The sequence below is a fragment of the Oikopleura dioica genome, chromosome 1, assembly GCF_907165135.1.
Source record: "Oikopleura dioica chromosome 1, OKI2018_I68_1.0, whole genome shotgun sequence".
In the NCBI taxonomy this organism is placed as follows: domain Eukaryota; kingdom Metazoa; phylum Chordata; class Appendicularia; order Copelata; family Oikopleuridae; genus Oikopleura; species Oikopleura dioica.
Window position 1 is genome coordinate 13670925 of NC_137291.1, and position 20252 is coordinate 13691176.

A 20252-nucleotide genomic window follows, 5' to 3' on the forward strand; every position below is an offset into this window, starting at 1 on the left:
ATCCTGAATCATGATTTATTGAGGCCGGGAGTGGCCGACAAAATTAAATAACATCAATGCATCGGAATTCTTATGTATGATACAGTAGATTCTCTCCTTGGCTTTATGATTCATGTTTTCAAAGAAAAATTACAGTAATAGAAGAAGGAGTACGGGAGAGTTACAAAGTGGCGCAATGATTTCGGAATTTGGCAATCAAGCACTGCCATCCAAATTTCTTCTTTAGAAACGCTTCTTACCCTCCATCTGCTTTTCATGGAAAATGAGTCCCTTTTTGAAAAAAGATTGCGCTAGAATGCCGACTGCGCGTTAGATCAAAGTTGGATCGAACTTGTAAAAGTGGTCGGTCGGTTGTCGGCGAGTTGGGTCAGCAAATCAAAGAGGCCCACAATCGCGCCGTCGCGGGTGGAGAACGCATTCTTCGGACTCGTAATCAACGATTCTTACAGCACTCACTTGACGATCCTCCTCCTCGTCAAAAAACTACTCTTAATTTTGAAATTTGATGAAAAATCTCTTCGTTGATTTCCATTAAAAATCACCGAAATAACTCGATGACTAGAAGTAGGAACAAGAAGCTAATCATCATGTTGGAGCTCTTAATTCTCATGTTATTCATCGCTAATTTGCAGGGTTGGATTGGTGCTTGTGCAAAGTGGTGGTGCTGCCTGCGGCCGTGCGCCGCGATCGGGCCCCCCTTAGACTTGACCCTCCATAAGCACTCTGCACAGCTTGCGCGCAATTTATTCTGAGCAAAACACAATTTGAAGGTAGAGAGACCCTTAAGACACGACCAAAGAAGCCGTCTTTCTTACCAGCGCTTCCATAAAAAAGGTATGAAAAGAGGAAAGAAAAATTCGAGGCGGGGACAAAAGGGATAAGCGTAGTAAAAAAATTTCAAAAAAAATTCTGCTCTCCGGATCGCTCAGAGGGCGCTCGCGATCCAACGCGCGCGAAGTCGGACAATCGGGGACGAAAATACCGCGCGGGGGCTCCTTAGCGCCACTTAGCGCCGCGCGCACCACCTGTTATTTCGCCACCAAGCAAGATCTTCTGAAAAAAAGCTTGTCAAGCTTTTTAAAATTTAAGAAAAGTGATTGAATTTTTTGCTGAGTTTCTGGATTCCTTAGAGATCAACAAAGATTATAAGAGATTTTGAGGATCGAAGAAAAAATCCAAAATTTTGAGCTTATTAATGCCCAATCCGGACAAACGGTATGGTGTAGCCGTACGTTTGTCCGACGATACTGCCAGAAATAAACCCGCGAAAAAGGGGTTTTTCTCGCATTTTGCTACTTTGCCGAGAAAAAAGAAAAATCAGGTACATTTTTGGACTCATCAAATAAGAAAAAGAGGCCATTCTTCTGGACCCAAAATTTGACCAAGTTTTTTTTCGATCAAAAGTCTTTGCCCTCACTTTCTTAGGACTCGAAATAACACAAATTTTTATGACCAAAAAATGAGTTTTGGAGCAAAAATTTGAGTCGAAACCCGGAATTTTCGGAATTTGACAATTTTTTTTTTGGTCAAAAATAATATTTTGAGTAAAATTTTGAACCCTAACCCTTACCCTCGAATTGAATTTTTTTCCTTTTTTTGACTCAGAACTGATTTAAATTTTGAAGCACGTGTTGAATTAGATCTTGCGCCTTTGAAATTTAATGTCAAATTGTATAAGTTTTTCAATAGGATTTACTCATTGCACCTTTTTTCCTCCCTTCTCAGCTTGGCGGTCTCTATCTCTCAAAATATTTACAATATCTTCATCCCTTTTTGTCTTGTTTCAAACGTGTTTTGGCTCAATCAAAAGAAAAAAAAACCAACCGGTTATCTTATTTTTTCAAAAATAAAAAATAAAAAACCTCGTTTTTTTTCTATTATTCTTTGCGATTTTTACAGTCAATTCAATTGGAATCGACTCAATTGGGTAAACAAGAAGCTTGATTAATCGATTTATTTTGTATTATTAAGAAACATTCTAGCACTTGATTTTTAATCGGCCATAATCACAAGATCAAGCGGGAAAAAACGTGGCAATTAAAGGTGTGAGACTCAAGCACCGCGAAAAAAAAAACTGAAAATTGCCATCTTTCGAAAAGTGTGTTAGTTTAAAGATTTAGAAACTCGTAAACAGATAATTAAAAAAAAGAGCAAGAAAACTGAATCTTTAAATTTCAGTTTTTGGCTGTCTAAAGCGGGTTTTGAGCGTTTTTGCACGGAAACGCCCATGCTTTGCTAAACGGGTTAAAATTTGAATATGCAAAAAAGTGTTCTTTTGAGTCATTTTTGAGTGGTAAACGGGTGGCAAATTAAGGGTCTAGCGATCGCTTAAAGTGATTTTTCAAACAGATGTTCAGCAAGAGCTAACACTGTGACACCCTTATTTTCTTTCAGAATTGGAGACCTTTAACCCTCTCCTAGTGAAAACATATTTCAGTGCATAAAGATTAAGGGTGTCACTAGCATAAAAATAAGCAGACAAATATCCATTTTAAAACCGGTTCTCGATGACTACTCCCTTAAGATTTTCGAGACCCCTTTTAATTTCGTGAAAAATGCGTTAATTGACCAAAACTCGTAGAATAATTCGAAAATTACAACCACGTGACTTGTAAGAAGCCCACTTTCTAACTGTATTTTGAATAGGACGTAATGAAAAATGTTCACCGACCGGTGACGCCGAGCCAAGCCAAGCATCGAAACGCGAGCAACGGAACATGGAGCAGAAACTTCGACGCTCAAAAGAGCCGCTCCCAATCGCTTCCTCGAAACATTCGCTCTGAAGATCTCGAGCGCAATGATTCCGACATGAGCTACGATCTGCTGGAAAGAACGATCTTCCAACGTGCTCGTCAGACATCCCAAGAAGTCGACAGACAAACTCGGCAAGGACGACAGGCTGAGAGAAGATCTGGCAATTCTACTCCTCGATTTTCTCGACCAAGAAGCGTTGGGGCCACCCTTAATCGATCTGGCCATCTTTCTGGCTCTGATGGAAACAGATATCACTCGAATATCTCTTCTTCTGGACCTGATACAGACAGGCGGACAGACACCGAGTCCTATGACAGGCGAAAGATGAATAGAAGTCAACCTGGAGGCGCCAGGAGGAATGTGGAGTATGTCAGTGTTACGAATGTGTCGCGAGATGGAACTATTGGAAATACGAGCATGCTGAGAATGGATGATTCCAAAACCGGGGAGACCAGGTAAAAACCCGTTTTTTTACAATTTTCTCCCTCAATAAGGATTTCTTTTATATATCATTCATCCTATCTGATTAATCGAGCTTGGGGGTTTGTTTTAACTTTTGAAAGATCAACCAATCAGAGAGCTTGATGGAAAAAATCGCTATCAGAAGAGACTGATGTAGGAATTTTTTTACGATTATGATTTTTCGATCAAGGTCGCTGATTGGTCGAGCTTAAAACTTGAATTTGGATAGTTTAAGATCTACCAATCAGAAAGCTTGATGGGGAAAATTTTAACTCGTTGATGATAAATGGTTCATTTTCGGCAATATTTGAATTGGACTGTTTGAAATTCTTCGACGCTGGAATTTTTTGACAATGTTTTGTAAAATTTATTTTACGAGTGCGAATTAACCTTCACCACGTTTTCTGTGGACCGGAAGCCTCGCTTTGAAATAATATTTAGAATTGATGAGATGAGCTCGGGCAAAGAAATCAAGCGACAATTGATTCGTGCAATGAAAGAGGTAAGGTTACATTCTTCAAAATTCAATTTCTCGGCCAAGTCCTTTAGAAAATTTTCTGTTTTTGGGAAAATTAGCGAACAGACAGCTGCGAGATTATTAATCTCGCTCATTAGACTAGGAGCTCTAATCCCAGATTCCTGAAATTCCAAAAATTCGTTACGTAAAAAAAATAATCCGATTTTAGCTGAAAGATCTTGGATCCGTCGCCAGAGTCATTGACGAAATCGATGATGAAGAATGGCTACTTATGTTCGTTCAAGGAATGAGTTTTCTTTTTTTAGACAAATAAGAACCATAATTTATGAACCATAAATCAGATTTTTTCTTAGGAAATATGAATTTTTCATTACAGATTCGAACGATTCTTCATCATCATCTTTTTTCTCTATTGTGCGACATTTTGTCACGTCTGATTGTTGCTCCCCTCTATTCAAAATCTCTCTTATAAAAACTCGTATGTCAGAGCTAGAAGTGCAAGTAAAACAAATTATCCAAATCGAGCGCAAGATCAAGCAGCTCATCCATCAAGCTCGCGAGGGCCGGACCGACTCCTACAACGAGCTCATAAAAGGGATGACGGTTCAGCTCAAGTCCAAGAAGCAAACCTTACTCGACTGCCTCAACGACATCTTGTCCTACTTCCATGATCGTCTTCGAAGCAAAGACACTAGAACCTTCAAATCAAAGCACGTCCACGGGATGTTAAAAGCGATGTCTGATGCTGAAGGAGAAAACTCGGATTACGGTACTTTCGGGCGAATAAACCGACGACTGAAGAAACTGGCCCTCAATCGCCCTGAAGTTCTCCAAGGAAATCAATCAAAATGGCAATTCGAACTGCAGCGCGTCTCAAGGACCGTGGATGAATATCTTCGGATGGCGATGCCGCCGACCATGAGCGGCTCGGAACTAAACGACTCGATGAGCAGCATGGGAACGTTGCCTCGCGGTGGAGGAACATTAAATAGGGCTGGCCAGAGTGCTAATGGCGGCCACGTGCGTCAGCATAGCGGCTTTTCCAGCGATGATTTCAGCAGAAATAACTCAAGCGTAAGTTCTTCTCTTCATCAGAACCTCTTTCTTCTTATAAAAATATCGACGGATATACCCTTAATTCTGCTTCTAAAAATAACCAACCGTAACTTCGCTGCGTTTTGACCTCATAAGAAATACCTGGAGCCAACTTGCCAGAGCAAAAACCTCCTACCGCGCTATTTCCTTCCATAATCATCCTTTTAATATTCTAGTTTTCGTCGCAGACTCTGGATCGCCGTCGCGGTCGGCCACAGCGGGGCGGCTGGGATCCCAACCGGTCCAGATCGCTGGAGCGGGGAAAGAAGGGCGAGATGGACTCGAACTTGAGGAACGCCGATTCGGGGCTGGATTTGGACGACTCTGGGTCAGGAGGTGACACTTTGCCAGGCAGAGGTGGCGGTGGTCACACGACGAGAGGTAAGAACATGCATTTATACGGGGATCTCGCTGTTTTATACAGAAACAAGGGTAGTTTTGAATAAGAACATGAAACATGGCTGTTAGAAAAGATTCGGGGGTTGCATAACTTTCCCCTCAAAAGTTTCCAACTAAGGGTATCTCCCCAAAAACAGAATAGAAGGGCACCTCTATCCTTCATTTTATTTGATGGCACAGGTTGTCAGGGCGTAATCGACCTTTGATGACATTTAACACCTGTGAAGCTGGCTACCCAGATCCGAGCTAATCTAATTTCCGGTCTAAACCTGTACGAGCACCTTTTTACTGTAGCCTCGAGAGAATATTTTGACTTTGAGTCTTTGAAAAAACACGACGTGCAAGTGTGGCAGGCGATAATTTCGTCGCCAGTGACATGTCTCGCATGTCGCACCTGTGAATCCAGGAAAAGACGAGTATTGGTGTGAACGGCCAGTCCCATGACCTGATTTGCGGGAAAACTAATCAAGGGAGAATTCTAGCACTGAGCTTCTTCCCCTTTTTGAGGCAAGAAAAGCTTCCTTTTGACCAAGTTTTCAAGGATTTTTTGCTGACAGAAGCGAAATCGATCTGTTTAAAAATGCGGATTGAAAATTCCATAATCGCGTCAGTCCAAAAACTCTCACCGACCGGAAGTGAGGAAAATATTTAGAAATATCAATTTAACTCGTTAGAACCCGCTTCCCGAATTCTTGTAGGAATTCCACTCCAGAAGCCGGTCGGTTATTTGAAAATCACGGATGAGCAAAATGCTTCTGGTGCTGTTTGCGGCTGGGCGGTATTTGAAGTTGAAAATATCAAATCAAACCTTCGAAACTAGCTTCTTTTTTGATCATTCTTTGAATTATGCAATTTCGCTTTTCTAAAAAACTCAGAAATTATAATTTCCAATTGGGATTTTGTCGATTCTTTATCGATAAAAAAAGATATATTTCTTGGCTAAGATGGTTTGATCGGGAAAAGCCTTTACTATTCAACTGAGAACAAAAATGAATTGCAAAGGAATAATATTTTTGCTGGAATAGGAGTTCTTCTGTTGCTTGGCTCGGCAACATGTGTAGAAAACCTGAGTCAGGGTTCTGAAAAGGTTTTCGTAAAAGCCGCTTTTTCCGAATTCTGACTCAGGTTTCCTGATCACGAGTTGCCGAGCCTAGTCTGTTGCTTCTTCTGTTGCTGACGATTTTTTACTTAACCCCTGATCGTACTGTATTCTTCATACCATTTGACGTAAAAAGACCATTTTTAGGCTCCTAGATTTTTGAATAAAAAAACTTTTGGTACAGATTTAGGGCATTTTTGATTATCCAATCGTAAAACAGTCTAAAATACAGTGATAACCCATTTTAAGGCCGGCCCTTTTAAGGGGCGGGTCGACGAGAATCGGAATTTTTAAACCAATTTTCCCGAAAAACCCGATTCTGTAAACATATTTTGACTTATCAGGTGAGAACAGAAGGGTATTAAGAAGACAGCGGCAAGGAGTTTCACGAGTTTTTGCAGGAATTTCGTGCACTTCATTACCAAATGTGGCATGAAAAAAATAGCGAAAAAGTCGCAAAATTGCCAAAATTGCGATTTGGGGTCCACTTCGAGACACGATTACGCCCATTTTTTCTAGACAAATTTTTTTCTAGTTTTCGCCGCTGTATTTTTCAAACCCTTTTCTACCCACCTGACCAATCAGAATTTTTCATTCAAAGCTAGTTTTTCCGGAATTTTGGTTGAAAAAATCCCGATTCTCGTCGACCCCCCCCTTAAGGCCACTTTTTCGGTAACCGGTGAAAATAATTCGTTGGAACGAATAATTCGTTAGAAAAACGAATAATTCGTTATATAACGAGTCAAAGTCCTATAAAATCAGAATCTATATGCGCTCCGCGCCTGATTTGATAGAGAAACTCATTTTTGAGGATGTTATCTTTCCACCTAACCGCGCAGACAGTCAGTAAAAAACATTTTTTTACGGAGGAAAACGAATAATTCGTTGCAACGAATTATTTTCACCGGCGACGCACTTTTTCGGAAAATCCCCAAAATCTGTCATCCTCAAAAAATCCATTTTAAGGCCACTTTCTTTCGATTTTTATTCGAAATTCGAAAATTGCAGTATTACTGAAAAAGGCTTTTTTTATCTTCGACTGCGTGATGCCTCGTGGTTTTAGCTTTATTTTTCTTGTTTGGTACTCTTCGACGATTTTTTCTCGAATTTTTCAATTGACGATGATTTCTTACGGTCCTGTTTGAATTTACACTAAGATTTTGAGTCCAATAGTTTCAATCTATCACTATATAGGCGTGCAAAAATACGCAGAGGAATGTCTTTCGAAAAATCTCAGTGATTGTCTTCACAACACTATTCTTTGACGTCTTCATTCGAATCTCTTTACATCTTTTTTTCTAAGCATTTGTCATGTTGATCCTTTTTCAGACGTGTTTTTAGAATATTATTTTTGATATAATTTTTGATATAAAAAGGCCACGATTCAAACATTTTTCGGGCAAAAGAAATATGCGATAATTCTATGAACCCTCATTCATCATTTTTTATCCCAAGAAAGGAAAAAATTTGTTGTCATCCGACTCGAGACAAAAAATATCCATTTTAAGGCCACTTTCGAAACTCGCTGTCATCCAAAAATCGGCCTTAAAATGGGTTTTCACTGTACCCGATCAGACTCAGAAATTATTTATTCCGACAGACGGCAATACGGTATCAAATTGAGGCCGCATATTGTCCGCTTTGGTCGAATGTTACTAAATTGAAAAATCGGCTAAAGAGATGGATTGTCAGGGGATAATTTTTTCGCTGGATTTGGCATCCTGCTTCTTGCGATGAGCTTACTGTTACTCCTTACTTTTCATCTCAAATTCGGAATCTGATTCTCACCAAATAAAATTGATATAGAAGTGGACAAACAAAAAAGTTTGTTGGGGCTTAAAACAGACTATTAGAGTACTAGCTAGGAGATTGTGGCTAATCCAGGTTCCGGCGAAACAATAAACGGCGGTAAAATAATACGTAAGATGAAGAAAAGGGCGATTAGCAGCAACTTGTAAAAGGATAACATTCTGGTTTATCGACAACCTCCGCATTTTTCGCCTCGTAAGAGTATTTTAAACACCCTTTTGATTATTGCTGTCCACGTTTGAAATAACAGCATTAGTTGGAAAAGACAGAAATTTGGGAGATAAACAGTTGGGGGTAAGGGGAGTTAGGAAGGGATAGAATGGATTTGATGTCAGTCAGGTTTATCGCTGTTATGCGAAAAACTGATTCATCCCTTTTTAGAAAGATATCAATGATCGGATCATTTGAGGGTGGATTTCTTTTTCTTGTGATTTTTTGATTGTTAAACTTCGGCTGGCTACCATAGACAGAATTATTCGTGGTGATTTTATTTCATTCCATTAAAATATCAAGAAAAAATATTCTCTGTTTCTTCTCTTTAGATGTTATGGTTATTTTTTTATTGTTTCTAGCGTGCACGAAATTCTATATTGGAGCCCCAAGTAATGTTCCCTAGTCACGTTACACTCGTCTTTTCAAGGGTTTATGAGAATCTCGATGTAATCTGTGTGGCTCTACTCACTAGTAAGTAGCAGTAGCGTCCGGGAGTGTCAAACATGGTACGCATGCTCGTTTCCTACTTCTGAGTGTCTGGCGGCGTTGATATGCATCTCGGTGACGGAATGGCCCCTTGGGATGAGTCTTTTATCCCAAGTGCGTCCAGCCCGCACAGGAAACGAAATAGAAGGCGATTTCTCAAGTCGGTAATTTTTTTTGTTCAGGACGGCCGCGAGAACGCGCCTCGATCAAGCTGTACGTCACAACGAGCTCAGACGACGATGGCGGATACCGCGCTAATCAACGACTTCGCGGTGAGTTTTTCTCTAAGCCCATTTACAGGATCAACGGATGGATTTTCTTCTAAAAAAACCGTGCCTCGCCGATAAATTAGAATCCTCACACTTGGCTTTGCGTTCATTAGTGACTGGGGAGGACTCAATTTTGCGAAAACCAAAGTGTTTTCAAGTGTAGTTTACTCGTCAAATTAACATAGTGACACCCTTATTTTATTTCACCAAAAAAAAGCTACCCTCATAAATAAGATTCTAAAATAAAAAAAATTAAAAAAAAAAATTAATTTAATTAATTTTAAAAATTTTAAAAATAAAAATTTCTAAAAAACCTTTTCTTTGTCTAACATTATAATTCAATTAAAATTTCTTGAATAAAATTTAATTAATATTTTTCGTTAAATAAATAAAATAATTAATTAATCAAAGAATGAATCGATAAATGAAATAAGGGTGTCATTATAATAATTTCAGCGGGCAAAAACAATAAGAAAATCGCTTTAACGATGTCTACCCCCTTAAATCCTTGTAAAACATAAATCAAAATCTCAATACTTTGGCTGTCAAATCAACCCTTTTTCAGAACAACCAACGGAACTTCAACGCAAAACGGAAGAAACCAAACAAATGAAAAAACATCTCGAAAAACTGCAACGCGAAATTCAAGAGACGCGAAGTTCCAAGTCGGATAAAGAGCGACAATTGAATCAAGAACGAGCCCGTATTCAGGTAAAAAAGAACGCGCTCTTTAGCCGAGAAATTTTTAATTTGAAGAAACAACCAAGCGTCAATTTGGCCTCGTTTAATTTGAACCTCGGCAGATAGGCTAAGTCACCAAAATTGGTGGCTCGGGGGGTGTTTTTTCTAGAAAGAAAAGCAAAAAGCTGTGATAGAAGTGACAGTCCAGCGATAAGACTGTTTTCTAAAAAGGGGATTATACAAGTTGACATAAGAAACAGTAGTTTTAGACGAGAAATTCCATTATTTCGACATATTTTTTGACTTTTACGACTAAAATTTTGATTTTTTTGACAAAAATTTTGATTTTTTCGACTAAAATTTTGATTTTTTTTGACTAAAATTTTGATTTTTTCGATTAAAATTTTGATTTTTTCGAGCAAAATTTTGATTTTTTCGACCTGATTTTGGATGTGTTTTTTGACAAAATCTTCGTACCCCTAACAGCACCTTAAAAATTCTCTTCAGAAAATGCAGCGGGCGATGGCAAACGGCCTGAGCGAAAAAGCCGACTTGGAAGCAGAACTGATGCGTCTCCGCGAACAACTTCGATCTGGCGAAAGTGGCCGATCCAGAAACGTCGCAACGCTCCAAACTAGAATCTCCGAAATGTCCCAGCGAATCCACGACGATAAAAGAGAAATTGACTTTGCGAACGAAAAGATTGCCCAAATCACTGCGGAGCTCAATGGAAACAGAAGAACTAGCGAGCGACTAGAAAGAGCAAAGCACGAACTTGAAGAGCAGCTGAATCAGTTGACGATTCAGCTGATGGCGGAGAGGAAGGAACTGAGATCGCTGCAGATGGAGAACCACAGATTGGAGAACGAACTGAGCGAGGCGAGCCAAAGATTGGAGACTGAAACGGAAAGGTCGAAAAGGACGGAAAATGATCTTCAGAAAGAAATGTCCAAGTTGATCGACAGTCTCAAGGATGAACAGGTAAGAGCATCAAGATCCATTCCTGAAGGTGAAATAAGGGGCTGGCGTCAGGAACCAACAAAAAAAATTCGACAAATTTTGCGTGGGCGGCTACTCGGCTGCAGATCTGACTGCGAGCCGAATCCGGGATTCTGATTGGTTTAAAATTTCCACGCAAAATTTGTCGAGATTTTTCGTCGGTTCCGGACACCTCCCCGAAATAAGGGGGTAACAATGATAACAGTGAAAAATTTTGCAGAGAATTTTGAAAAGCACTTGATGACTTGAGAGTCACGTGTTTGAGTATACAGTAGCAGAGGAATTAAACTGATTCGAATTCCTGAATAAATTGACCTTTTGAAACATCTAAACAAAATAATCGCTGAAAACAATGCGCGGGTAATTTAATTAGCACATTGCGCCTCGAAATAGAATCCTTCCAAAAATGCGATGACCAAAATACTGAATTGCTCGTTTTAGAACAAGAATCGAACTTTGAAGAAGAAGGGCGGCTCGGCTGGGCGGGAAGTGAGCTCGCTAAAGGCGCAAGTTGAAGGGCAGAAAGTCAGACTTGATGAGCTGCAGAGCGAGAATACCGAGCTACAGTCGCAGAAAAGGAAGTTGCAAGAGCTTCTCAATGGAGAAAAACAGGTAAATTTGAGTTTTACCGCGTTTTTCAAAGGCGGTATTTTTTAACCACGGTTAACCACGGTTGAATGGTAATTAAGAATAAGGGAGTTACCCCCTTATTCCTGAAAATATTAATTCAGAAAGACATTCCCTATAACAAACCGTGGTTAACCGCGGTTAACCACTTTTTTAGATTTTTCTATTAAAAAAAATACGGGTGTACCTTTCTTAATCCACGTATATCCGAATAAATGGATTAAGAAAGGTGTCCCCCTTATTTTATTTCATAATGATAAGCAACTGATAAGCGCCATTCTAGCTGTCCGGATAACGGTCACTAATTACTTGCTGAGACGCAAGTTTATTTTTTGAAAAGGACCTTTATTTGAGAAAAGGACGGTATCAAACGTCGGGTCGTTTCGTCAGAAGTGGCTGCTCGTGCGGCCATGTTGCGTGTTATCACGAAATTCTGCAGTTACTCCATTTTCATTTTCAGTTTACTTCCTCGACGCTCGATTGCATCAAGAAAGAGCTGGAATACACGACTCAAGAACTGCAAATCTCCCGCGACAACGTTCAAAACCAAAAGCAGGAGTTTGAAAAGGAAATCCAGCGCCTCTTGTTTGATAACAGGTGAGTCCAAGATTATCCCTAGCTACACGTTTGATTTTAAACAAAGAAACTCTCAAGAAGGATAGGCAATAAACAGAGTGTTCATCTGGCATGAGTAACCATTATCAATAATAATAATTAAATTCTTAATAAAAATTTAAACTCAAATATTCAATGCGAGTTGTGTATTTATGGGCAAAAATACAGCATTTGAAAAATAGACATAAAAAACTAAATTGTCGAATTAAGAATTAGTTTTTTATCTATAGTTTTAAGGTAAAAAAAAGGCTGGGGAATATCCCTCAAAATCGACTTTCCAGTATCCGATTGAGAAAGACGCTCTCCAGTCATAAAGAGAATAGTCTTTTAAAATGGAGTCGGCATGATAAAAGATTAGTCTCCTTGAAATGATATTGAACTTGCAGAAAAAATCACAAAAAAACATTGGCTGAAATTTGAAATTACATCTGGACTACTCATAAAAACGGTTCCCTAAAATTTACCTAACATGTAAATTCACCTAGCGTAGTCCAAAGAAAAATGAGAACTTAAATTTTGAAAGGATTTAACAGCGTTTGGAATTTTTCCTAGCGCGGCTTGAAGAAACTTGTGAAAAAAAATCAGAACAGAAACATGAAAAGAATTTCAAAAGCGCTAGCCCGATATTTTTAAAAATCTCGCGATAATGCTTTTTGACAGGAATATTGGAATGTATGGCAGAATTTAGGCAAGAAAGAGTTTGAATTGAAGAAAATCATTTTTTATAGAACATAAGTTATGGAACATATCCTCCATAACTTATGGTCTATTAGCTGTCTATGGACTCTTCGATAGTAACATACTTTTCAGAAGTATGCTCAAAAGAAAAGCAACCATGAATAAAATGATCACTAGAAGGCTATAAACTGCAATTTTCTCTCCGTCACTCATCCTTAAAGATTTAAATTAAATTTTAATAAAAAAATTTTTTTGGCGGTGAATCACCTTAAATAAGCGCAGACAGACATCACCCCGAGAAATATCCATGGTTTCTCGAGTACAGATTTCACTTCTTGCGCAAATTCTGCTATATCTTTGAAAATTTTCCTAACGTTCGTTAGCATGCTAAATAAAAATTACCATTGCTAGCCAAATTTCAAATCGGGAACCCATCATTTCTCAAATTATTCGACTCGTCCTTTAATTTATATTTCTCTACCTGATAATAATTGTCGAATTGTGTATGCTTCAATTCGAATCAACGCCTGATATGTATAGAATGAATATTTGCTCCCAATGTATATCTACCGGTTGAAACAATGACCATTCCATGAGCCGTCTTTTCGGCCACGTGGAATTAAGCTTTGTCACTAAGCATAAATTTCTGGTACCTCCCTCATTGTTTCTTTCAGAGAAATCAAGGACCAATCGCGCAAAACCCAGCGAGAATTGAGCAAAGAAATCAACTCCCTGACCGACGAGCTGAAGGACGAACGCGACCGAATCCACGAGCTCCAGAAAGAAAACAGAAAGCTCCGCCAAGAGGTGAGAAAAAGACCCCTATTCAAAGGTTCTTTATCATAATTTTTCCTTAGAACATCGAGCTGCAAACGAAGCTGACAAAGTTGGAGACCACGCGGGGGCGCATTCGCCCCGAGAATGTTGTCGATAACGGAACGCAGGTGGAGGATAATGTAAGTACCACACCCTTAAAAGGCCCCTGGACCCCACTTTGATTGTTTCTAGCGCGCTCTAATGATCATTTTTGGGTTCTTCAGAAAAGGAGCAATTTTCTTAAGGCTCTCCCTATCCAAAAATGACTAAAGTAGGACCACTTATTCTTACGGAACTCATGGTTATTCATCGATTAGTTGCGTGGTCCGGAAATTATTTAGAACTCTCGCCACTCCAAATGACTCATTCTTGAGCACTTTAGCGTTCTTGAGCCGTTCCAAGTGTTCCAGTTTCCGCTGATTTAGAAATTTTCGAAGCTGACTAATCTTTCTTCCGCTAGTCCTTCACGAGAAAACGAGCTTTCGACTTTTACATCGACGAGGTTCAACGAGATGCGCATAAACTTCTAGGTAAGCAAATGCTTAAGAAAAAAATTCTATTCGTTTAATAAAGAACCATATATAGGGGTTGCACAGAAGGACGGTAGTGTAGTTTACCAATATTTATCGAGTAATTCTCGAAAAATAATTTTTATAAAGAAATTTTAATTAACCATTTTATGGTCTTCTTATTTTTAATAGTTAAAAACTCTAGAGATAGAGCAGTTTCGAAAATAGCAGACCCTGATCTGGACAGTAGACACATCAATTGGCCCTCTCAACCGGAGCCAACCGCGGACTATCTGATTCCGTGACCGCGTTCAATATCATATTTTTTCAAGCGCGGGGTTGAGATATTTGATGATACCGTTGAGTGCTCCAAATAAAACGCAACTATCATTTTTCCATCTTCAAAAACTCGCTTCATCATCGTTCCATCCCCTTAACCTCCTTTTCTAGAGCGAGGCCGAAACATGGAGCGAGAAGTCAGCGCAAAAGCCATGGAAGCCGAGAGACGCATCGTCTCCCAATCCTCCAGCGCGATCAGCCCAATGAGTCCTCCAACTTCCCGCCGCGCTCAGCCGCCAGTTTCAGACGAGCCGCCAAGTGCAACGAGCAATACGAAGCGAAAATTCAGCTTCAAAAAGCTCTCGATGACAAAGAAATGATTCCGATACAATTGATGTCCTCAAGCTCAAAGAAAAACGACACCTTCAAGACACCTCAGTTCAATGCAGTTTCATTCCTAAAAAATATATAATTTAATTTATTCATGTGTTAAAAATCTTTCTTCGGCTTCAAAAAAGCCGCGTAAAAGCCGCTTGCGGCTTTTTTTGAAGAAAAAATTTCGCTTCCAAAAAAGCCGCGTGCGGCTTTTTCTTTTTATTGACTTTCTAATATTATTGAATTAAAAGCCGCGCGCGGCTTTTTTTATAAAATCATCTTTTATCTTAATAATAAGGGCTGAAAATTCGAAATTCTAAATCAAAAGAACCCGATTGAAAATCGATGATTACAGAATTCACTGTAATTATGGAAATAAGTCGACCAATCCTAATTTATGCAAAATTCTATTAAAAAAAAGAAAGACCAACGCAAAAAATCGCCGCCGAAAGAAAAACACACATTTGAATAAACGCAAATTTTGTAAATAAATTTCTTCTGTACAAAAACGAATAAAAATCAAATTTAAAAGATCTTTAGATAGATGAGTTTCTAAATGAGGTTCGTAACGTGAAGTTTTTGAGGTTTCCGGAGATCTGGTTTTATGTTCGCAACAAAGCACGTGAGCGATCGAACATTGATTTCAAAACGGCGGCGCTTTCTTTGATCTTGGAAGCGGGATTTGGAATCGAGTCTAAATTCGAATGCAGGAGTCGATTTAGGGCGGTTCTAAAATGATGTTTATAGAAATTCATGTTCCTGGGCGTTTACGGCCAACGTGGTTTAAATTTAAGAATGCTAGAGTTATTTGGATTACATAAAAGCTCAGGCGATTATCAAACTCTCTCTCCTGCATAAATTTCATGCTCTTTTCAAAGAATTCGATTTCAGTGAAAACATTTATTTCTTTTGAACAAAAATCTCAAATAATTTCTTCGATTTGCATTCAATTTACAACAAAACATGGGGGCTTAAGATTTGGAGTTTGGATTCCTTATTGAAATTGGCCCAAGTGTTCTTAGTTAAATTGTTGCATTTCAAAATGATTTCAGTCAAAAAAAGAAGAAGGCGTTTTATATCATTCTCGATGTTAGATTTTATCCAGGTCATCTTTCCAGTTCATCAGTGATCAGCAAAATCCGAAAAATCAGATAGAAAGAATCAGCTCTTGTCAAGCTCTATTTACTTCAGCTTTCACGGTCGAGCCTCCTCTTCGCTTTAAAAAGCAGCTTCACTGGTATTTATAAATGGAAATTGTTCTCAAACTTTTTAAAGAGAGAATCTTCTGATGGAATGAATATTTTTATTAACTGATGATCAAAAATAGTTTCCGCGTGGTAGAGTTTATGATGAGTCCGATCCGAGAAAATTTGTGAACAAACATGTGATTAACTTACACTTTCTTCAAATGAAGATCAGAAATATCAGTGTAGAATTTTTTTATGTCTTATGGAAAATTAGTAAAAATAAATGAAAACTATCTGGCTCCTTCTTTTTGACTTCAAATTTACCGCGACGCAAATTTATCATGGACACCTTTTCATCAGATTAAGATTTTTCATCAAATCAGCGAAGCAGTAAGGTCTTATCTGCCCCTATTTTCACGGTTGCGCTAGAACTCAGTATAAAATGGACGCAGCACTACTATGAACTCACTCATTTCTAAAATGAAATCATCACTATTTATATGTCAGAATTTAAAATTCTCAAAAATATTTTTTTATAAAATGAAAATCAACAGTATTAGTGTAAAATTCTTTGATGTCTTCTTGCAAATCAATAAATAGATGAATCAAAATTATTGTACTTTGTGACCCTTCCAGCTTCGAACTTTCTGTCGCCCTCGATTACCGCGTTTGTTTTATGACGTTTGGGCTTGTAGATGTTTGACTGTTTGCATTCGCCTATGCATCACACAGATTCGCTCTTCTGTGACTTCTATTTTGGAAACACTATCGGCGTTTATTTCCAAAATCGAAAAAGTCGAAAATGAAGTAAATTCTGCTTTTTATATAATAAATATTGAGAGAGATAACGGAAAATATAAGAAGAAGAAAAAGATAGAGAACGATGAAACTGGGACTGCTGATATGGAAAAATTTCCTGATAAGGATTCGGCATCCAGTTCGGACGATTTTTGAGATAATTTGGCCGCTCCTTATTTTTGTCATTTTGATAAGGGATTTTGAATGAAGAAAATGGCAATTTTCGACTCGAAAAAAATTTTTTCAATAATAATTTTGATTTTCAAAACGAAAAACTGTCGGTTTTGTCGGCCTTCGAACCCACGCCCTTTTCTTCCGCAGCTTTTTTTAATCCCTGAAAAGATTTCGATTCGCCTGAGCATCGATTTAAAAACCACTCCCGAATGTCATTTTCCGGCGCGGGCGCTTCCCAGCGCCGGTGTTTTTCCTTGGCTCCAGTCAATGTTCTGCAACTTAGGCCCGTGTTAAACATCGTGTTGATTAAATTCTACTTTTCCGCGTTTTCGCGAACACAGTGGGATAACACGTTGAAGGGACGGATTGAACCGGAATCTTTATTACTGTTTTTGTTCGTAAAATAAGACTCTATCAGCCTTAAATTCTAGCTGAATCGACCCGAATATAAAATTAACCGGTCAGTGGATCGGATTTACAGAGACGTAGCGTAGGAACTCAAAAACTACCGCTTCACCTTTGCAAATTAAATATGATTTGCACGTGGATTATAGCTCTCTACCGGAGGTTCCCCGGAGGACCCGTCCAGCACACACTTCTGTAAACCCGTTAATCCTTGTTTCGCGTCTAAAAAAGAGATGACCAGGCAAATCACTGATTTGTTGAATACTGTATCAGGGAGTAGGACGTTCAAGAGAGTTGGAAAACTCGTGGATTTGCTTTGGCGAGATAGGATCTCCCACGAAAATCCGCAATAAGACAGAAATACGACTTGCTTACAGCACGAAGTTCCATCTGAAGTACCAGGTAAAACTCAGTCTAACAGACATTTCGGCCGTTTCTGAGCAATCTTTTCTCCTTTGATCTTGACAGAGAGACGTTTCTGAAGCATCTGCAACAGAGAACATTCGACACATTTGTGTTTTCCTGATACATTCATCGTTATTTTTTGCTGATTCAAGGAGTTGATGATTCGATCAAGGATTTTTTTATTGAGAAATTATTCGAGAACAAGACGGAAGCCTGTTATTCCAATAAGAATCCACAGTCTTATGCAAGAAAAAAACGCACTGATTCCAGGGCTGCACAATTGGATTGGAATCCGATTGGTTTCCAATTCCAATTGGATTGGATTGGTAAATTGGTTGGAAAAGGGGCGGGAAAATCAGGGTCTGTCCAATTGGATCGCCATTCCAATTGAAAAATGGGGGTCCAATTGGCAAGTGGTCGCCAATTGGTAAATTGGCAAAATGATTGGATCAAACCACCTCCATCCACATCGGAAACCGAATTTCCGAACGCCCTTAAATTTAAAAATTAAGGAACGGGGCTGAGACGGCTCGAAGACTGCCTACAACCGTCCCGAAGACTGCCCAGCACCACCCACTACCCACTATTTCCACCACTTTTTGCCAACCTCAGCTTTTTTTATCAAAACGCATATGGGGGGTCGGGGACTCCCAGCACCAAAGCTTTTTGGTAGTACCAGGTAGTGCCAGAACAAATTTTGACTATTCGATTGATATTTTAACGAAATATTTCATTGGGAACAATAGTAGGCGGGTAAATAGAAGTGTATCCTGTCCGAATCTGTAAGTTTCCTACCACAGAACCCGCGCAGCGGGCGTTTTTGGCTGACTAAAATTGGTGAACTCATTATAAAAACTGAATTTTCCAATTAGAATCCGATTACTAATTAGAATTTGGCTGTCCAATTGGAAAACTCGTGCCAATTGGAAGCTTGATTCCAATTGCCGATTGGACAGCCAAATTTCCAATTGGAATTGGCATTGGATTGGAATTTGGTTGGATTGGCAAAATTTGGGTTGGATTGGATTGGCAGTTGGTTGGAAAAATCCAATTTTTTTGCCAATTGTGCAGCCCTGCTGATTCCTCGCCTCTTGGACAGTCAGTTCTTGAGACTGTGCTCTCCCCGGATAAGGGAAATCATCGATCAGTGCAATATGCTTGTTACCGCAATCTTGCGTAAGAACCGTAAAATAAAACTCGTCGCCGTTTTTCCTCGACCCATCATACTCGGAAACACAATCAAACCATGAAGCCTTCCTTCATCACTCTAGCACTCTCATCAACACTCGTCTATGCCGATTTGATTGGTTACAACAGACTAGGAAACAATGTCGCGTACCGAAGAAAATCAAGCTCAAAAAGTAGCTTCAGAAAAAGGATGATTTTCGAGAGGCGCTACAAGAAAGCAGTGCTGAAATTTTTCGCAGAAAAAGAACTGTAGATCACTCTGTATAATCACCAATTTATTCCACTTTGTCATTTGGCGACTGTAACTGTTTAGTTTCAATAAAGAAATATCAGGGGCAGTCAATACAGGCTTATTTATCATCTTATAGGAAAAGGGCATTTTCTATTACAAAATTTGCAAATTAATAATTTCCTACTAGGACAAATTCGCCCAGAAAATTCCATGCTCGACGATTTGCTCACTCTTTGGATCAATTCGGAGGAAGATGATTCCACTCTTCTTCGAAATTTCAACAGCGAGGTCGAATCTCTTCGGCGAATAACGAGGCTCACTGGGAGGAGAATTTCTACAAATGAAACCGAGGCGAATAGTTGCGAGGGATGAGGGGCTAGATCCGATTCAAACTCGAATTCCAGTTTGAATTCAAATTGTTGTGAGAAAGAGACAAGCCCCGTTGAAAGGAAACGTGTGATCTTGAATGCCTCTTGAACGAGGAATGCTCATTCGAGCAGATGCAGGAAAAAGGGTTGAAATTCTTATGCAGCTCCCGTTGAGAGAAGGGAGAAAACATTGACGGATAGAGTCGGAAAGATGGTGAATTTAAAGTTTTATATTTTTTTTTTAATTTTAATAAAAACCATAAAGTTAAGAGTTTTTTTCATAAAATGTATTATTGAAAATTCAGAACATCGACTGTAGATTTACAACCCCTATCCCAAAAGCACCGGTTGCGAATAGTATCACACAAAAATAATTAAATGTCAACTAATATAAAAACCCTTCCAAAGCAACTTTTCAACGAATTCGCCCAGCTGGTCTGCCCATTTCACAATCATAACCTCTCCGAACTCCCAACCGAGCCAGAAGTTCGAGCGATTCTCAAATCGATCCGACCACTTCTTACTTCAGATCTTCAAAAATCTCTTTGAAAAACTCGACAGAAGAATGGACGTGTGAGAAATTTCTGTACAACATTTCCCACGAAAGAATTATGTTGAAATTCTGGGAGACGTTCAAAGGACTGATCGCTGGAGAGATAATTTATTACCCAAAGACGTCTTTGACTCAGGAAATAATGAAAAATGCTAATCAGACGTTTGAAGCTCTCGAAGATTTTGCCCAATTTACGAGGAGCGAGGAATTTCACAGATTCGCGGAAAAACTCGAAAGGAAAAGCGGGTTCAACGGCGCTAGAATTGTATCTTGCTTCTTTGGTTTGTTAAATGTCAAAT

At 39.1% G+C, this 20252-nt stretch overlaps 1 protein-coding gene and 1 long non-coding RNA gene across 2 annotated transcripts; both read left to right on the forward strand.

Annotated features, from left to right (window-relative positions):
* The first annotated feature begins 1075 nt into the window (after positions 1-1075).
* LOC145697536 (uncharacterized) lies at positions 1076-14844 on the forward strand. The gene is made up of 15 exons (XM_081774763.1): positions 1076-1321; positions 2647-3209; positions 3658-3718; positions 3903-3984; positions 4188-4768; positions 4966-5170; positions 8978-9067; positions 9630-9775; positions 10253-10726; positions 11186-11356; positions 11832-11968; positions 13339-13471; positions 13522-13620; positions 13941-14010; positions 14440-14844. Exons 1-15 carry the CDS (start codon positions 1196-1198, stop codon positions 14646-14648), a joined length of 3147 nt encoding a protein of 1048 aa, XP_081630889.1. The 5' UTR covers positions 1076-1195; the 3' UTR covers positions 14649-14844.
* Positions 14845-16975: 2131 nt separating this feature from the next.
* Positions 16976-19393, forward strand: LOC145697732 (uncharacterized). Its single transcript, XR_014133895.1, has 3 exons — positions 16976-17089; positions 17566-17609; positions 19220-19393. It is a non-coding gene; the product is annotated as an uncharacterized LOC145697732 (long non-coding RNA).
* The last annotated feature ends 859 nt before the right edge of the window (positions 19394-20252 follow it).

Excerpts from the sequence above, each read along its gene's own strand:
- LOC145697536 (XM_081774763.1), top strand. The coding sequence starts at position 1,196 with ATGCCCAATCCGGACAAACGGTATGGTGTAGCCGTACGTTTGTCCGAC. Across the intron at positions 3,210-3,657 it reads TCCAAAACCGGGGAGACCAG|AATTGATGAGATGAGCTCGG; the intron begins GTAAAAACCCGT and ends AATAATATTTAG. Across the intron at positions 5,171-8,977 it reads CGGTGGTCACACGACGAGAG|GACGGCCGCGAGAACGCGCC; the intron begins GTAAGAACATGC and ends TTTTTTGTTCAG.